The 18,280-nt window shown below is 42.0% G+C and overlaps 2 protein-coding genes across 2 annotated transcripts; both read left to right on the forward strand.

Annotated features, from left to right (window-relative positions):
- The first annotated feature begins 507 nt into the window (after positions 1-507).
- Positions 508-1,626, forward strand: THITE_2116945 (uncharacterized protein). Its single transcript, XM_003654122.1, has 3 exons — positions 508-689; positions 865-1,203; positions 1,284-1,626. Exons 1-3 carry the CDS (start codon positions 595-597, stop codon positions 1,549-1,551), a joined length of 702 nt encoding a protein of 233 aa, XP_003654170.1. The 5' UTR covers positions 508-594; the 3' UTR covers positions 1,552-1,626.
- Positions 1,627-15,955: 14,329 nt separating this feature from the next.
- THITE_2116947 (uncharacterized protein) lies at positions 15,956-18,185 on the forward strand. Its single transcript, XM_003654123.1, has one exon. The coding sequence runs from the start codon at positions 16,620-16,622 to the stop codon at positions 18,165-18,167; it is 1,548 nt and encodes a 515-aa protein (XP_003654171.1). The 5' UTR covers positions 15,956-16,619; the 3' UTR covers positions 18,168-18,185.
- Positions 18,186-18,280: the final 95 nt, after the last annotated feature.

An 18,280-nucleotide genomic window follows, 5' to 3' on the forward strand; every position in this document is an offset into this window, starting at 1 on the left:
CAGGCCATATGGTCCCAGAACCTGGCGAGGGGCCACGAGCCAGGAACCCAGGCCAACCGACGTGCTGTAGAACGCGTCACAAACTTGCGGCGTGCTAACACGACGAGAGTTGTCGGACCAGTCGGCAGACAGTATGACGGGCGCGTGCGAATCCGAGCGCGTTGCGTGCGTTGCGGCACTTTGCTATTGGCTGACAAATAAGTTTTGCGAAATGAAAGGGAGAGCTCGAGATCTCGAGGCGATGCGACGGTTGCCCACGAAAGTATGGCTCGGGAACTGTGGACAAGATGTTGTGGAGGTGAGGTACTCCGAGGGCCAGGTTGCGGGACCAAATTCCAAGGGTCACCGTGAGCCGGGGTCCGGGCGCCGACCCTGCACGTGACGAGATTTGGAGCAATCAGAAAACGGCCCACATAGCTTTCCCAAACATGGATGAACATGGAGGTGAGGCCGCTGCCAGTTCCAGGTTCAGGACCCCTTGTCTCTGGAAAGAAGCACGTGCACCCGCGCCATCACTCAATTAGGTAAGTCGCGAACACGACGCGTCTTTCCTCCTTACCACTGCTGTGGCCCGCCTTGTGCGGTGGATTGAAGATGAAGCAAAAGCGTCGGCGTGCGCCCACGAGCCCGCTGGAACTTGCGAATCGCAAGACCGACGAGGAGTTCATCGCCACTTATCTGCAGCCAAGGTCAGTCACTGTTGCTCCGAAATCAAGAGAAGAGGTAATCAGGCAGAAAGGAAAAGAATGCAAGGGGAAAAGAAGAAGAAAATAACGGGAGCAAAGGAAGAATAATTCCGGGAGAATCGCCATCCATTTCATCTGTCATGTCCCAGTAGCTGGTAGCGCTAACCGGCTCAAGCAGTCCTGCGGACTCCGCCTGGGTAACCACATGGACCCATCCACGGACAGCTGCCGAGTACAGCATCAGTCTGGTACGGGCTGGCCGCCTCTCAGAGGACGATCTCACGGCTTGCTTCCATTTAATCGAGCAGACCAGCAAAGAGGACTATGAAAACTCGGCTGTGAAGTGGCATCCCGAAAAGAAAATCGCAGAGATGAGGTCTCCCGACCTGCGGTACATCTTGGTCCGGGAAGCGGATACCAGCACGATCCGCGCCTTCACGTCGCTGATGCCCACCTACGAGGAGGGCCAGCCGGTCATCTACTGCTACGAGATCCATCTGCATCCGGAGCTTCAGGGGTAATTGCAATGATCCCAGACCTGACCACCGCGTTTGGAAGTTGATGATTGTCGTCCCTTCGCTGACCGGCGCTTTGCAGGACCGGGTTAGGCACGCTGCTCATGGGCTTCCACTCGACTGTCGCTGCCAACCTGCCGCCCGTGACCAAGGTCATGCTGACGTGCTTCTTGTCAAATCAGCGAGGGCTAGCCTTCTACAGGAAGCTGGGCTTTGAGAAAGACGAGATCTCCCCCGGCCCCAGGAAGCTCCGCTACGGAAAGACATTCGTCCCGGACCATGTCATCATGAGCAAGCCTGTCCGCTCAAGCACGGAGAGCGAGAACAGTGCTTCTGACCGAGTTGCTTGACCGTCGATCAGGCGGGAGACACCGCGGGACTGCCCATTGTTTTATTTGGCATGTTTACCACTTGCCAGAAACAACCTACTTTTTTCCTTCCTACCATACTTAACTCATCGCACACACTTTGCGTTTGCGCGAATAAATGACCAGGCCCATCATGACAGCACCGCGCCGAGATCCACGCGCGAGCTTACCGCATCCCGCAGGCCGGCCCAACCGCTGAATGCCTCGCCCGCGTTCTTCTGCTGCGCACGTGCCGTGCGGCAGCACCAGGACGAGTTCCGGGCCCGGCTGGTGGTGGTGGTGGTGGTGGCGGCGGAGGGAGGCAAAGCGGGACAGGGCGGACATGGGGATGGGCATGGGAATGGGTATCGGACTGCGGAGCCTAAAGCCATGGCGACGGCGGTGTAAGCGGGTCTGCCGTCGCGGCGTGGAGGGAAGGGACTGAGGAGACTATTGGAGTGCTTGGAGTCACGCATGGCTCTTTTCGGTGGATGGTGTTGTTGACTTGGGCGTGAACCTCGAAGCTTCGTTGCCAAGTTGGCCCCTGGGTACTATCGTCCTATCCCTCCGCCGGAAATCGATGACTCCTCGGGACAGTCCAAACACGCAGCCAGCCATGTCATGCCTACCTGTCCGAAAAGGGTCCAAAGCTGTCTGAAAAGGGCGCGGAAAACATCTATTTACGTGAGACACGCGTCGGGGCAAGAAACGACTAATTACCGGAAGCAGTTCGGGAAGCCAACTGTTACTTTTCGAGAACGATCAAGATATATTGAAGTGGTGCAAAACCTCCACACCAACCTACCCTACCACACCCAGGACCAGGCGTGCGAGATAGCTTCCAAAGGAATGCAGTGTTCCTCTAGACGGATGAAGATAGTACATATCGAGTGGTAGGAAGGCTATCTTCCGAGAGGAAGACACGTAGCTCAGGTACGTCTAGTAGGATATAGCGGAAATATAAGAAAGGACAACAAGAATGTAGTCAGAGCTCAATAGCTCGGATACCTATCGTCTAGACAGAGGTAGGACAACAAAAGGAGAGGCTTAACAGCCTTCCTAGAAGAAGGAGAACTACTAACGTAGTGTCAATGAACGTATATTGATAACTATTTAATATTTTACTTAATAATAAAGAAGATAGGCTTAGCCTATTTAAATATATATAACTAGAGGGTTAGACCTCCTTTAGCAACGAATATAACGCTCTAAGATAAATAGAAAAATAGAAAAACTAGGTCCCCCCTTATATCTAGGTAGTCTATTACCCTAATCTACACTTCCCTTTTAAACTTACTATATACTCCTATAGGTAAGCTTGTACTTTAAAAGCTCTCTAATATATACTTTTTATCGTCGCTACTCCTTGAGTTACTCTCTATATATAGCTCTCTCGGCTTACAAAGGTCTAGCTAGCTATAGTAGTTGATTACATTGTCTTTTATACTCCTCTACCTCCTTGATATATATATCCTAGCCCTACTACTATACTAGATATTTGTACTTATAGGCGAAGGCGTAGTTGTATAGGTCGTATAGTAGTAGGCGAAGTAGACGTCTAGGCTTCGTAGGTTCCTTATAAGGGCGCTTACTATAGTACTATACTAAGGGTAATGTTTAGCTAGATAACGTAGATAATCCTTACGCCTAAAGATACTTCTATACTAGAGTATAAAGTATCTTAAGGTAGTCTAGCCTCCTTATAAATGTATAAACAAGCGTCTCCTCTTCCTAGAGGTAGAGATCAAGTACTATCTTCTTAAGGGCTACTTATACTAGTGCCCTAAGGTTCTTAACTAGGTTACTACTAAGAAGGCGCTTATAGTCTATCTTATCTATAGGGGTATCGACAAGCCTTTATATTATAGTCGCTTATAGTATAGTAATCTCTATAATCTTAGCTTCGATATCCTACTAGGTCGATATATTGTTAAGATCCTTTGTAAGTGCTACTAATGGACCTAAAGCAACTGGCTAGTCCTCTAGTTAAAGGGGTAGAATAGTGCTAGGTACTAGAAATATACCCTATAGCTATTGTCCAAGGTTGCCTATAGGGTTTTACAAGGGTAGTACACTACTAAACTATCTATCTAGTAAGAGTCCTATAACCTTATAGTAGTATACCTAGTATACTACGTCCTTCTTTAACTAGGGTATAAAGATGATTTAGGCGATAGTAATCACTTCTTTCTTACTCTAGTCAAAGAACTAGGCTTCCCTAAACGCTACTAAGTATATAGCTAGAATCCTAAGTTCTATATCACTAAAGTAGTTATAGAGATATATAGGTAGGTCATTGAATTTAAAGACATTGGGTATAAATACATTGTTGGCTTAGAGGACTTTGATTACCTCGTCTTCGTTATATTCTAAGAGTATAGACTATATAGGTTCTTAGGTTAGAGACAATAGGTCTAGAGGGAGCTTATACATCTTCCCTTTGTTCTATTACAACGAAGGGATTCCCTTAGTGTAGAGTAGGCAATCCTTGAAAGTACTAAGAGTATTCCTATAAGCTCTTAACTATAAGTGCAATATATATCGTTATATAACTATCTCGCTATCTCCCTAATATAGCCGAAGCTAGGGCAGCTTGAACTATATTTATCCGTCTAGAAGATAGGGCTAGAGCTCTTGAAGAAAGGCCTATATAAACTCGAGAGCGAACTATCTATACTCCTATTCTAAACTTTGCTAAAGGTAGTAGATAATAACCTCCTTATATAGCTATAACTAAAGGAACCTATAGATAGACTAGAAAGCAATCTAGACCTCTAATAAAATGTTAATATACGTCTCTATACTCTTAAGTATAGAGTCGAAGTAGTAAAGCTAGCCTACGACTTAGTCGAAGATCGTAATAGCCTAATGTCTTCTATCGATAAAGTAAAGGAAGACCTAAAAACGACAACGGTTAGCAATAACCTTCTAGTTAGACCGGTAGAACTCCTTTGGTATAGGACTAGTATTTAAGATAGGCTATAGGTAGAACTAGAGACAGTCCTTGTAAAGACGAAAGAAAAACTGTATAACGTCTAGGATCATTTAGCCCTCTAGCTATTCCTTAGTAAGTAGTATACCTTCTATATTGAAGAGTAAAATACCTATATCTATAAAACTGACCTTAAAAAACCGATCTATTGTATACCTTCCCTCTAGCTAGCCTAGGAACAAGTAGTTTACAATCTTAGGGTTTACACTAAGCCGAGGGCTCTGAATCTAGTTGGGCCGCCAATTGATTATATCTTATAGATACTTCTTCGAAGTCTATAGAAATAGAAAAAGCTTAAGACTAGTCTCCCTAAGGTGACTTAGCATCTTTAAGTCTAGCTCTTGCCCTATAAAGGAGGTGTAATACCTTGTTTAATTACTATCTTCTATAAGCCTTTACGAACCTAGCGGTATATAAAACTTAAGCTCTCTAAGTAGCTACTTCCATCCTAGGGCAGCAATTATATTAGCCTAAGATTATATAGGCCCTACGAAATTAGGAATCCTACAACAACCTATAGCAATACTCGCGATAGTATATAAAAATTTAGCTCGATAGAAAAGTCGCTCTCTAGGTAGAAAGATCTAGACTAATTAAAGTGATTATAAGAAAATCTAAAGCGTAGTAGGCAAAGTAGAAGAAATAGTCGATTATAAAAGAACTAGCGAGAGGATTAAGAAAAAAGGGGTAAACAAGCCTTTAAAGGTAGAAGGGCTACTTAGCTCTTTCCTAAACTAGGTAAAAGAAAATGGATAAGGCTTATAGCGCTTACTAATTGGCTAGAAATAAGCGTCGCCCTCTAAATTCTTAAGGCCTTCCTCTCCTCCTTACTATCTTAAAAGTATTTTCTTCCTCTAACCTTCTTACTACTTTATTCTAGTACCCTCCTCTCTCTAAATAGATTAGGTTCTTAGTAGTCGAGTCTTCCACTTCCCTTTTAAATTTGTATATAGCTCTTATATACGAATTCGCAACCTAGAAACTATAATGCTAAGTAGCTAGTATACCTATAATACGTTATAGGAAATCACTAATAAAGTAAGCGACTAGAGGCTACTATTATATAGGATTATAAACCGCTAGATCGATCTCTCGCTAATGCCGAAAACAACGATCTTCGTAGCCTAGAAGTATATCTAGGTAGTTTAAAGTAAAATAAAGGATTCGCTAATACCGAAAGATAAATACTATACTAATAAGTATACTACGATCTTAGTCAAATACAAAGCTATCTATAGTATAATCAAGATCTTTCGACTGAACATTAGATTGCTATATATCTAGTAGGTCCTACTAAGCAACTAGCAAGATTAGTATAGAATATAGCGATCGGTTTATATCGACGATAGGCTAGTTAACGTAATTAAATAGTACTATAACACCTTAGTTCTTTGTCTAGTGTTTATAGAGTATTATAATAGTAGACTACTTAGGCATTAGATACATTATCTTACTATACGCTTAAACCGAGCTTTAGCTCTCTTAATCTAGGTATAGAGTTATAAGTAAATACTATACTTCCCTTTTATACTCGCCCTCTAAGTAGAGGAAGACTAATACTCCTATAGCAACAAAGTTCTTTATTAAAGCTATAAACTATTGTACCAACGTTCGACAACTCCTTTTAGTAAAGATAGAGATATCTATATAACTTAGCCCTTTAATAGCTACGCTTCTCTTACTCCTCTCTTTGTTAATAAGTATACCAATTGTATCTAGTCGAAGAAGGAATATACCTAGACTTACGTCTATAGGAACGATTAGAAGCACCTAGCTTAGGACTTAATCTCGTAGAGCTACCTTCTATATAATCTAAAGAACGATCCTAGGCTAAAGCTATACTTAGAAGAGGTAGGCTAAGAGTGGTTTATCCTACTAGAGGATACTATTAAGGAGCAAATAGCGTAGTACTAGGCTAACTATAAGAGCTTACGTCGCTAAAGGACGGAGACAATAGACAAAGATAGGTAGAGGGTAGGATATAGTCTAGGAGCTTAGCTTATAGATAATAGATTAAGAGACTATATACCTTAATTATAGATTTTTCTTAGCCTTAGCTTTAGCTCTAAGAAACTTAGTCCTATACAATAGAAACTATCTATCTAGAAGATAGAAGTGAAAAGAAAAAGGTATAAATGACTATAAAGCTCCTAAGAGTAGGGTCACCCTCTAGAAGGAAAACTTAGGTATTAGCGAAAAAGAATAAGGTCTTAAAGGCTAAAAACGAACAAAGGATAGTAGATAGACGAAGACTAAGTAAGACGTAGCTAACGGAGATATTACTAGTAAGTAGGAGGCTAATATAACAACGGGTATTAGGAAGGAAATATAGCTAAACACTAGTAAAACCATTAGAGGTAGCAGCTTCTACGCCCTCCCCCCCTTCTAGAACGTATATCTCTATACGTCTAGAGGGCTAATATTAAAAACTAGGTAGCTTTCTATAGAGGATTTCGACGATAAGCTCCTAATAAGGTCGCTCCTTCCTTACCCCCTTCGTAGTTAAGCGAGTCTAGCTAGTCTAAAGCGCTATAGTACAACTAGGGGTTTCTTCCTCGAGAACCTCTTCCTCTACTATAATCGTAGTATCCTCTATAACCGTTTATATAGTTTCCTCCCTTAGTAGGCCATCGCTATAAGCGTAATAAAGATCGCTAAAGCGGTATTATCGACTAGTTAAGGCACTATATAGTTCACTACTATAAAGAAGCCCAACTAGTTGGCTACTATTAGAATTTTTAGCTAGTTAATAAGGGTGACAACCTATAGTCTAGTCGCTAGTATTCTAGTTGTCTTTAATAGTACTAGACCCCTCTTTACTATCTTTATAGAGCCTTAAGCAACCGTTAAGGTAGTAGCGTTCTCCCTAGAAATATCTAATATATATCTCCCTATTATAGTAAGAGCTTAAACGATTATTAAGTTAGTATATCTCGTTATTATAATATACTAAGGTAGCTAAGCCTTAGCTAGCGCTAAGGTTAGAATTAGCTCCTCTACTGTTCTACGCTTTACTATAGCGACTATTATAGTAGTGCTCATTGTCGCTATACCCCTCTAAGCAGAGGAACGGATTTACATTGTCCACTTCTAGCTAGACGTTATCTAGTTTAAAGAACTTCTTTATATAGTTTAGAGAATATAGTATCTAGATAGGTATATTGTCCAAAGTCTCTAGGAAGTAAATGTCCTAGTCTTTGATTATCCAAATATAGAATAGGCTAAACTAGCGATACTCTAGCTTCTGAACTAAGCTTATATCTAGCTAGCGTATATTGTTATAGACGAGGACGAAATTGTCGATAAATATTACTACGTTTTCTAGGCAAAATTTATATTTATAGGCCTTATTATAGCGTTTAACTAGCTTTTTATAAGCTATAGCAACTTATTTAATAGTAATCTTATAGTTATATTTAGCTTCCTAGAGGATATAAGTATAGAGGGCAATAAGCTTTGTATAGCGTCTAGCGGGATCCTCTCTCTCTATCTAGGTATAGACAGAGTCCTAGGTAAGAATTCGCTAGGTAGGAATATTAAACTCGATTAGACTAATAGGCTTATAGTTATAGGTAAGAAAGAAGGGAGACATTCTATAAGAGCCTCTAACAGTTGTACAATCTATATATAAAATATATAGAAGGAGCTCCCTCTACCTCTTTCCTATACTATTAGTTATCTTTATAAACGAGGTGGCAATTGGGATATAGCTAGCCTTATTTACACTATTCGTATACGAATTGTATAGTAAGATAATAACTCTCTTAATGCCTAATTTACAAAGGATCTCCTTGACTTCGCCCTTGAACTTAGAGCCTCTATCGACAACTACAACTATAGGGTAACCCTAGTAACAAAGGATATACTATATAATAAAGGACTTAATAGCCTTAGAGAACTTGTTCAGTAGGATCTTAGCCTCAACGTATCCTATAAGATTGTTGTAAGCCTCGACAAGGAAATACTTCTTCTCCCTATAGCTAGACAGTATATATTAGATATCGAGGTGCCATTTAGTAAAAGGAAAAGGCGAAGGCGCTATCTAACCTACTGTTTCTTTAAACCTCTAGGCATTGTACACTTAATATAGGGTATAAGCCTAAATCTAGTTCGCTATATCTTTGTATATACTACGCTAATAGTAGTAGTTCGTCACTTATCAATATATTGCCTCTCTCCTATAATAGTCAACCTCGCTATAGTACTAGTCGAAGATTAAACGCCTTTCTTTAGAGGTATTAACAATGTACCTATAATATTATATATAATTCGTACTTCGGAGGAAAAGGTGACGATCCTTAACAAAGTATTTCAACGCTTCCTTTTTAAGCTAACGTCGCTTCTAGTATAGACTATAGCTAGGCGGAGCTTCTATCGTCGATAAGAAGTAGGCGATGTCCTAGGACCACTAGGAGTAACTATCCTAAAGGCGAATAGGTTCTAGTTTCCCTTCTAGATACAAAGTCTCTTCGCCTATATAGTTAACAAAGATTTAGGCGTCGACCTAGTCGTCGATATCCTCTTTCGACTCCTTCTCTATATAGTCAGAGGGCCTAGGCAGTTTATAGGACAATACGTTGGCTATAACGTTCTTAGGGCCTAGGATATACTTGACTTCGAAGTCGAATAGGTAGATCTAGGCAATCTAGCGTATTATAAGAGTACCTAGAACATCGTTTATAGCACTATTGAGCTAATAGACTAGAACTAGAGTATTGGTCTCTATAGTGAAATATATATTAAAAAGATAGTAGCGAAAACGCTTTAGGAGGAAGAGTAGCCCCCTTAGCTCTCTCTTCATAGTATTATACCGCTTCTTTGCCTCTAACTAGATACTACTCTTGAACCTATATAGGTGTCTTTTACTATTAGGACCAACTTACTTGAGTATACCTCCCTAGCCAAAGATACTATCGTTGTAAACTAGGAAGATTATACTATATTGTAGATCGCTATAGACAAGTGTCGTAAGGACTAGAGCAATAGTGATTTTCTCCTTTAGCTCGTTTATCGCCTTCTATTTAATAGGCCCCTAAGTCTACTTAGTATCCTTCTTTATTAGGGTATAAAGAGGAATTGCAATAATTATAAAGCCTTTAATCTAGATCCAGTAGTATCTAACTATTCTAACGAAGGTATATACCTCTTTAACGTTAGAACAGGTCTTCTACTCCCTTATCTTAATCACCTTCGCTTCTTTAGGAAAGTGTCTATTAGATATATAAAGATAACTAAGTAAAACCGCTTTTAGCTATACCTACTTCGACTTTACTATAGCGATAGTTACATTTGCTAGCTCTACGTTTAGCAATATTATATCGATGTTCTTAAGATACTCGACAACAAATTTACAACGTCCCCCTCTATCTAGATAGCTATTATAATTAGATTAAAGACCTTTTATTATAATATCATCTAGATAGACTTAATAGACATCTAGGATAAGGTTACTAAAGATCATTGTTATAGTTCGCTAGAACTAGGCAATGGAATTTATACCCTCTATTAGTAGCGTATATATATAGAAGAGACTAATTGGCATCGAAAAGGTCGTTAAATCGTAGCTCCGCTTATCGAGATTAACCTAGTTGTAACTAAAGAAGAGATCTAGGAGAGACATTAGCTTATAGCTACCAAAGTCCTTATTAAATTCCTCTATAGTAGGTAGAACAAAAGCGTTATAGATCGTTATAGCATTGGCCTTTTAAATATCATTAAAAAGCTATAATCTACCGTCCTTCTTAAGAACGAAGAACTAGTTATTATAGTAGCTTATATAGCTATACTCGATAATCCTATATATCTGCCTCTCTCTAAATAGATCAATGACCTTCTATATTAGTAGCTTTAAAATTAGAATAGACTTACTCTACTAAGCCTTATATAAGATAATCTTAATGTACTAAGGCAAGATAATATCCTTATAGATATACCTATACTTAGTGAAATCCTATATAAGCGTAGCTTCCTAGTTTTATAAGATCTTAATAAACATCTCCTTTTCTAGTTTATTAAGGAACCTATCTATAGTGGCGAACATTGCTTAAAGACGCTCCTTAGTAAGCTTTGAGCCTAGCTTAAGATCTAAAAAATAAGGGACTATAAGATCGTCCTATTCCTTTTTAAACTATATCTTTGCCTTAGCCTTTATAAGCCTCTTTTCTTACTATAATAGGTCTCTCTTCGGTATAGAGCTATCTAATAGTGCTAAATCGACTAGTCGAACCTTGTTTACAATATTCTTCTAGAGTATAAACATCTTTAAGGTACGTCTAACCTTATATTTAAATCCTCGCCTTAGCCTCTAGTTAGAAAAGGGGCTTCCAACTAGGGTCCCCCTCTTCCCTTTTAAATAAGATAACAATTTAATCTTTGTCTATCTAGACGAAAAAGACGAAGAATAAGAATGTACAATGTAAAAAAGAGTACTAAGGAGCAGTATATAAGACTTCTATAAAACAAGATAAAAAACTGCTTTACCTATATTATTATCGAGGAAACTAAGGGCAGTCTCACCTTCCTTTATCTCTACCTAGTCAAAGATTCTTTTAGGACTCTTCGTTAATCCCTAGAATTGTTCCTAAATAGCTAGTTATATTAGAGATAATAGACAGTTCTACTAGGCAATCTTCTTAGAGATAATATACATTTAAACTATCTTTCCTTCTATAAGTAGATTAGTAGTAATTAGATTGCTATCGTAGTAATTGAAGGTTAGAGCAATATCTTTAATGAACGGTATACTAAAGATTGCTTTGTACCCGCTAGCGATATCTTTAGTTATAAAGAAGTGAAGGTTAATGCCGACTCCGCCTAGGTAAAGAGTGACCTAGGTCTCTCTAAAGAACAGTGCTAAGCTATAAAGACCCTTTAAAACGACCTTAGTAGGCTAGTATAGTAGTATATATTTCTTAATAACGCTTATCGAAATATAGTTATACTTTGAACTAGAGTCGATTAGGGCGAGATACTTATTATAATAACCTTTCTTAAACTAGATATATAGAGTAGAAAGCGACTATACTCTTATTATTGTACTAAGTTCTATATACTCTAAGACTAAAAGCGTTAAGATAGACTTCTAGAGTAGGGTATAGATACAATTATCAACGTCTCTAGACAGACCTTTACAAATCTAATGTTCCTAAAGGCTTTTTATATAGATGCTCTATATACTATCCTTAGTAACTCTAAAGATTGCTAGAACCGTCTTAGTCTAGCTAGAGCGAAGGCTATCAAATATATTTATATTAATATATAGAGCTTATATATAGATCCCTATATCTTTTAATATAGTAGCTAGTCTATTAGGCTTAGGAACATTAGACCCTTTATAGTCGATAACCTCGATATTAGTGGAAATACTCTATAGATATACGATTAGAACGTCCTTATACTTAGACGAGATATAGACCAAGTTGTTAAGGGTTAGACCGGTCTTCGCTTTTATTATAATATAGATTATATCCTTTATATATAGAGGTAATATAGCAACCTTTAGTATAGGCGGCTTAGACTATAGCTCCTCTTTCTTTATATAATTCGCTATAGCTAGGTTCTTGAGGATAGCTATATAAAGAGGCTCTACTAGAGATATAGGAGTACTGTCTATCTAGATATTGTCTTCTCTTTCGTTCTTAGCGAACCAACGTTTAGTAGGTAGTATACCCTAAAGTATAGTTTCCACTTCTTTATCCACTTCCTCCTTAGCTTCCCCTTTAGTCTAGTTAGAGAAAGGAAGAGGTAGTTGGCGAAATTCGTTAGCCTTTAGCGTAGGTCGTAGGACAACCTTCTAAGTCAAGATATAACCTCCCTCTAACAGGACTATATAAAACGACAACTGATTAGACGCTATATAATAGAAGGTGGAGGTGAGCTTAGGCTCCCCTTTATATATAAGACGATTGATCGTTATCCAAATAGTCGTAGGCTCCTAATATAGCTTAGGCTACTAGAGGTAGTGCTTATTTAACACCAAGGATATATCTAGCTTAAACAGACAACTATTTAGGCGCTTATACTCGTAGTAGTAAGCTTGGTATATAGGGTAGCTATTATATCGTAGGCAATAGGCTATATATATAAAAACGAGCTAGCTAATCTTACTAACCTCTTGTATATTATTAATATCTACCTTTGTAAAGGTAATTGTCTTAACTAGTATATAGCCTTTCTTACTCCTATTACCAAGGCAGTAGTCTATACCCTTATAATATATTAGACCTATAGCTATAGCTTTTATAGCTTCTATATACTTAAGGACTATATAGTCAGAGTTACTACAATAGTAGTAATAGCTAGAACTTATAGGTCTACTATAGCTAAGAGGACGACTATCAATATATAGACTAGTAACAAAGCTAATATATCTCTTCTATAAGCGGCTCCGCTATTGCTAGAAATACGTCTAGAGAACCTCAATCTCGTTAAGAGTAAAATCGATTCTATATAAATGGAAGGCCTTGATCTTCTATTTAAACTACTTAGCGATCTTCTATTTCTAGATATATAGACGCTAGAGCTAATTAGCTAGATTGTCGATATCGTTGAGTATAGGTATAAGAGCTTTCTTTAGCTCCTCCTCTTTCTACTTCTACAACTTAGGAGTTGTCTTAATAGTAGGCGTAGCTAGAGGTAAGTAGTACTTCTATAGATCGATCTTACGCTTATAGGTCTTAAAGAAGAGGTCTCCTACGTTAAGACCCTTCTAAAGAGTATCCTAAATGAACTTAAGGAAGTCTATCTACTTCGTAGTATAGATAGAGTCCTTATTGTCCTTCTTTAGGGTATACCAATGGTCCTTAAGAGCTACCTAGATCCGTTAATCAAGTGTATATTATACCATTAGAACAATTATATACTATAGCTCTTTATAAACTTTAGTAGAGGCGACAATGTATATATAGTCGATTAACTTAAAGTAGTTATAGATAACTTTGCTAACTAGCTAGTATCTCCCTTTAATTAGATTATAAAGATAATCTCTATTACTATACTACTTAGGATCGTTACTCTTCTAGCATTTTAGGAACTTAGCCTTAAAAGTAGCCTAAGTCTCTTAGTCCTTTTTCTCTTAGTAACGAATAATAGGCTAAATTATAGTATTATACTAAAGCTTAAATAGGTATATATAGGTTTTGTCATTAGTAATCTAATAAGCTTTATACATCTCCTTAAAGGTCTCGATCTATCGTATAGTATTCTAACTAAAGAAGTAGCCCTAAAGGCTAGCCTTCGCTAGGGTTAGAAAGATTATACTAAGCATAGTAGTAAAAATATACTTAGTCATCTTCTTTAGAGCTTTAGCTTCAAAGAGACTAGAAGGTGTTACTATAGGTACCTCTATATAGATAGGCGGAGTAGAGGTATCTAGTAAAGACGAAAGGGGTATCTACGCCGCTTTAGCTAGGTCTTTTTCGCTTAGTATACCTTAGAAAGGCTATAAGACAGATATATCCTTAGACTCTCCCTCGAAGGTCAATGTCAAGATTAATAGTGTTATAGAGGTCAATAGGATTTCTAGAGCTTCTATAGACAATGTATATATATATCACTAGAGTCTAGTTATTAGACGCTTAGCTATCGTCTTTAAGAAAGGCAACGACTATATCGATAGACTATAAAAAGACTAATATATACATTTCTATAGAAATATCGACTCTTTTAACGTCTATCTAGAGGAAGAAAACCTTTTAAATAGCTAAGTTCCTTTAGAATATATAGTCTAAAGGCCTTAAACGATAACTATAGGTTCTTTATAAATTATCTAGATACCCCTAGCAACTAATATACTAAACCTAACTAGTATAATAGCGGTAAGAGTATAGCTTTTAAGAAGACAAGCAAATGTCTACACTAAGACCTTATATCTAATATAAGATAGTGTTAGATATACTATTAGAAAGAGCCAAATGTTATAAAGGTATAGCCCTAAGCTCGAAAGCTTGTAAATAGCTACTATATTTAACTACTTTCGTAATTGGTTTAGCTAGATTAGAGAAGAAAATAACGATCAATGAAAATTCTACCTTTGTCTCTACTTAGAAGGATAGAACTGTCGTCTTTCAATTAGGTTAGCGTTTTACAACCACTACGTCGATAATAACGAAGCCTCAATAGGTTTTCGAAGTATTAAGGATAATAAGATATCTTTTCAATGCCCTATACTATCTAGGCAAAGGAAAGTCTCCTAGGATAAGGTCTCAATAGACCCCTAGAATATATACGCTTCAATAGGTTTCTACGCCTCCTAGAGATACTAGTATCAGTGTACTAGAGCCTTAATAGGTCGACTATATTGTCGTTGTATAGCTATTAATATAGTATTATATAGTTCTATAATCTTGGAAGACTTCGTAGTCTATATTATCCTATTTAGATATAAAGCTAAGCTCCTCCCCGATTAAGCCCCTATTTGAAGTAGTATAAAACCTCTATATCAACCTACCCTACTATACCTAGGACCAAGTATATGAGATAGCTTCTAAAGGAATATAGTGTTCCTCTAGATAGATAAAGATAGTATATATCAAATAGTAAGAAGACTATCTTCTAAGAAGAAGATATATAGCTTAGGTACGTCTAATAGGATATAGTAGAAATATAAGAAAGGACAATAAGAATACGGTCAGAGCTCAATAGCTCGGATGCCTATCGTCTAGACAGAGGTAGGACAACAAAAGGAGAGGCTCAACAGCCTTCTTAGAAGAAGGAGAACCACCAACGTAGTGTCAACGAACGTATATTGACAACTGCTTAATGTCTTGCTTAATAATGAAGAAGATGGGCTCAGCCTACTTAAATATATATGACTAGAGGGTTAGACCTCCCCTGGCAACGAATGCAACGCTCTGAGACAAATAGAAAAACAGAAAAACTGGGTCCCCCCCCATGTCCAGGTAGTCCATCACCCTAATCCAATATGGACGGGATCCGTACAGAGTATAATGCCGATTACCTAGGTAATGATGGACGGCTGCATGGCTACGTAGTGTTTATCGACGCTGTGGATGCGGTTATCAAGGACATCCAGAGCACGTGGATCTGGCAGGGAAAGTCTGTCGGTGCGGGATGCGGCATGCTCCATGCCAAAGCTGGTCCCCAAGAACCCATTGCTTCACCAGGGCTGCAGTGTCGGACTGCAAAGGTGCGGCGCAGTTGGCTCCGTATAACAGTAGGATGCAGGATGATGCGAGGTTGGGAGTCCGAGGGCTTATTTGCTTATTTCCTCAAGTCATGTGAGAGTTACCTTACAGTACACGACGGAACTCTGCCCGGATACCGGATGGGCGAGCCGATTGGGGGCTGAGGTGAGTTAGTTACCTCTTCTGGAAGATGACTTGCTCTGAATGAGCTTGTACACCCTTGATATGTCGAGGAAGAGTGTAGATCATGCCAAAGTGAGTGTAAATACGGATTAGATCATACCAAATGCGAACGCAAGCCGCTCGGAAAACCACAAGATCTGATTCACTAGGCTGCCAGGGGTGAACTCGCGTTATCGCAGTCGTGTAGCCAGGGGTCGATTAGTGTCCACTCGTTAGCGCGCCTCATGGCTGGCTCACGGACGACAGGCAACTGCCTCCTGCGATCCAATGGCCGGGAGCGATGGATGTGGCGCAGTGGGATCAAAATCACGGTGGATCCCCGCGATATCGAGGACGCAGTCTGCGTCCTCGTCCTCATCGCCTCCTGTTCTTCCGTGAAGGCCACCCAGATCCGCCCCGTTGAGCGACCCCGGCCCAAAGCACCATGGCGCTGGAGTCGTCGCTGAAGGCGGCGGAATCGCTGCTCGGCGGGCCGCTCCTCTCCTGCCTCGGATACTGGGACAGTCGACTGGCCTTCGCCGCCGCGGCCGCGCTTCTGCCGCTCGCTCTCACCTACTTGCTGACTTGGCTTCGCTCCGCTTGGATCAAGAATGTGCGAGGCAAAGGCGACCCGCCGCCGGTCCCGTACGCCGTGCCGTTCCTGGGCAATACGTTCCAGTTTGCCTACGACACGGAAGGGTTCGTGGCCAGAACGCTGTAAGCCGAGCGCCCCCTTTTTGCATGTCTGTCCCGCAGGCGACTTCGACTCACCCATGTGTTTCTCCTGCTTGGGGCGTAGGCGACGCTTCGGGAGCGTGCCGTTCCGGCTCAACGCCGGGTTCGAGGACATGTACTACATCCCGCCCGGCGGGCCGGTCCAAGCCATGTTCAAGAACGCGCGGGACCTGTCGATGAAGCCCATCATCATTGTCGCGATGCGAGACCAGTTCGGCATGGCGCCCGCGGACCTGGCCATCTACGAGCGCGACGGCTCCGGCGACAGTGCGAAGCCGCTCGACGGGTGGGAGAACATGGACCCCGCGCACCGCGTCTTCTACCACCAGCACCGCGACCTGAACGCCATGCTGAACGGGGCTCCGCTCGACGGCATGATGGCACGCTTCATCGCCAACTACACGGCCCGGCTGCGGGCGACACCCCTGGTCGGCGACGAGTGGACGGAGCTGCCGGACATGTACGCCTTCTTGCGCGACGAGATGTTCCACGCCGCCTGCACGGCTCTGGCCGGCGAGCGCTTTTTCGAGCTGTGCCCCGACTTCTGCCGCGACTTTTGGGAGTTCGACAGCCATGTGCTGCGGTACCTCCGGCGGACGCCCCGCTGGATGGCGCCCAAGGCCTACGCCGTGCGCGACAGAGTGCTGGCCTCGATTGAGAAGTGGCACAAGCACGCGAGGGAGCAACTCGACTACAGTGACCCGTCGCTCGCCGACGTCGACTACGAGCCGGTCTGGGGCGCCCGTCTGATGCGGATGCGGGCCGAGATGTTCGACAAGGCCGGCTTCTCGCTCGCCGGGTGCGCCAGCATGGACCTGGGCTTCTTGTGGGCGGCCAACGCCAACGTGATCCCCTCGACCGTGTGGGTGCTGCTCAACGTGCTGCTCTCGCAGAATCTGACGGAGCGGGTGATGGCCGAGATGGCCGAGTGCTTCGAGGACGAGAGCGGCGACTCGTTCAGCCTGTCGGCGCTGTGCGGCAAGCCGCTATTGAACGGCCTGTACCTCGAGGCGCTGCGCTTCTGCGTTGCCACGACGTCGGCCCGAAACCCGGTGGTCGACGACTTCAAACTCTGCGGATGGAACATGCCGCGGAACTCGCTGATGCTGAGCATCAGCTGGTTCGGCGCCCACGACCCGCACTTCTGGAACACGGGGCGCGTGCTCCCCAACGGGAAGCCGGAGCACCCAGTCAACACGTACTGGGCCGAGCGCTTCCTCCAATATCCGGGGGATCCGGCGAGCGGACCCGTTCGCAAGCCCGACGAGGCGATCTACCGCTCAGGTGCCAAGACGTCGGAGCGGACGGCCCAGGAAGACAAGACGGCGAAGCCCATCAGCCAGACGGGCGCCCTGCAGGGCTACTTTTACCCGTACGGCGGCGGCAGCAGGATCTGTCCCGGGCGGCACCTGGCCAAGCAGGAGATGCTGGTCGCTGTGGCCGTGCTGATGCGCGAGTTTGAGATTGAGCTGTTGGATCCCGCGTCGGCGCGGAAAGCGAGGCCGGACGCGAAAGCGTTCGCAAGCGGCGCGATCGCCCCAGACCGGAAACTGCCCGTGAGGGTAAGGAGGCGGAGGCGGAGTTGAGAAGCGGGGCGCTGTGGTAGACAGGACAGGGTTGTTTAGTTGCGCAGATAATTGATAGGCAACGCATAGCGAGTGTGATGCCGCGTGGTTCCGGTTATGACAGTGAATGATTT

This window comes from Thermothielavioides terrestris, chromosome 3 (assembly GCF_000226115.1).
Source record: "Thermothielavioides terrestris NRRL 8126 chromosome 3, complete sequence".
In the NCBI taxonomy this organism is placed as follows: Eukaryota; Fungi; Ascomycota; class Sordariomycetes; order Sordariales; family Chaetomiaceae; genus Thermothielavioides; species Thermothielavioides terrestris.

Coding starts and splice junctions, on each gene's coding strand:
- THITE_2116945 (XM_003654122.1), top strand. CDS start 595: ATGAAGCAAAAGCGTCGGCGTGCGCCCACGAGCCCGCTGGAACTTGCG. Junction 690..864: donor GCCACTTATCTGCAGCCAAG/GTCAGTCACTGT, acceptor CGGCTCAAGCAG/TCCTGCGGACTCCGCCTGGG. Junction 1,204..1,283: donor CTGCATCCGGAGCTTCAGGG/GTAATTGCAATG, acceptor GGCGCTTTGCAG/GACCGGGTTAGGCACGCTGC.
- THITE_2116947 (XM_003654123.1), top strand. CDS start 16,620: ATGTGTTTCTCCTGCTTGGGGCGTAGGCGACGCTTCGGGAGCGTGCCG.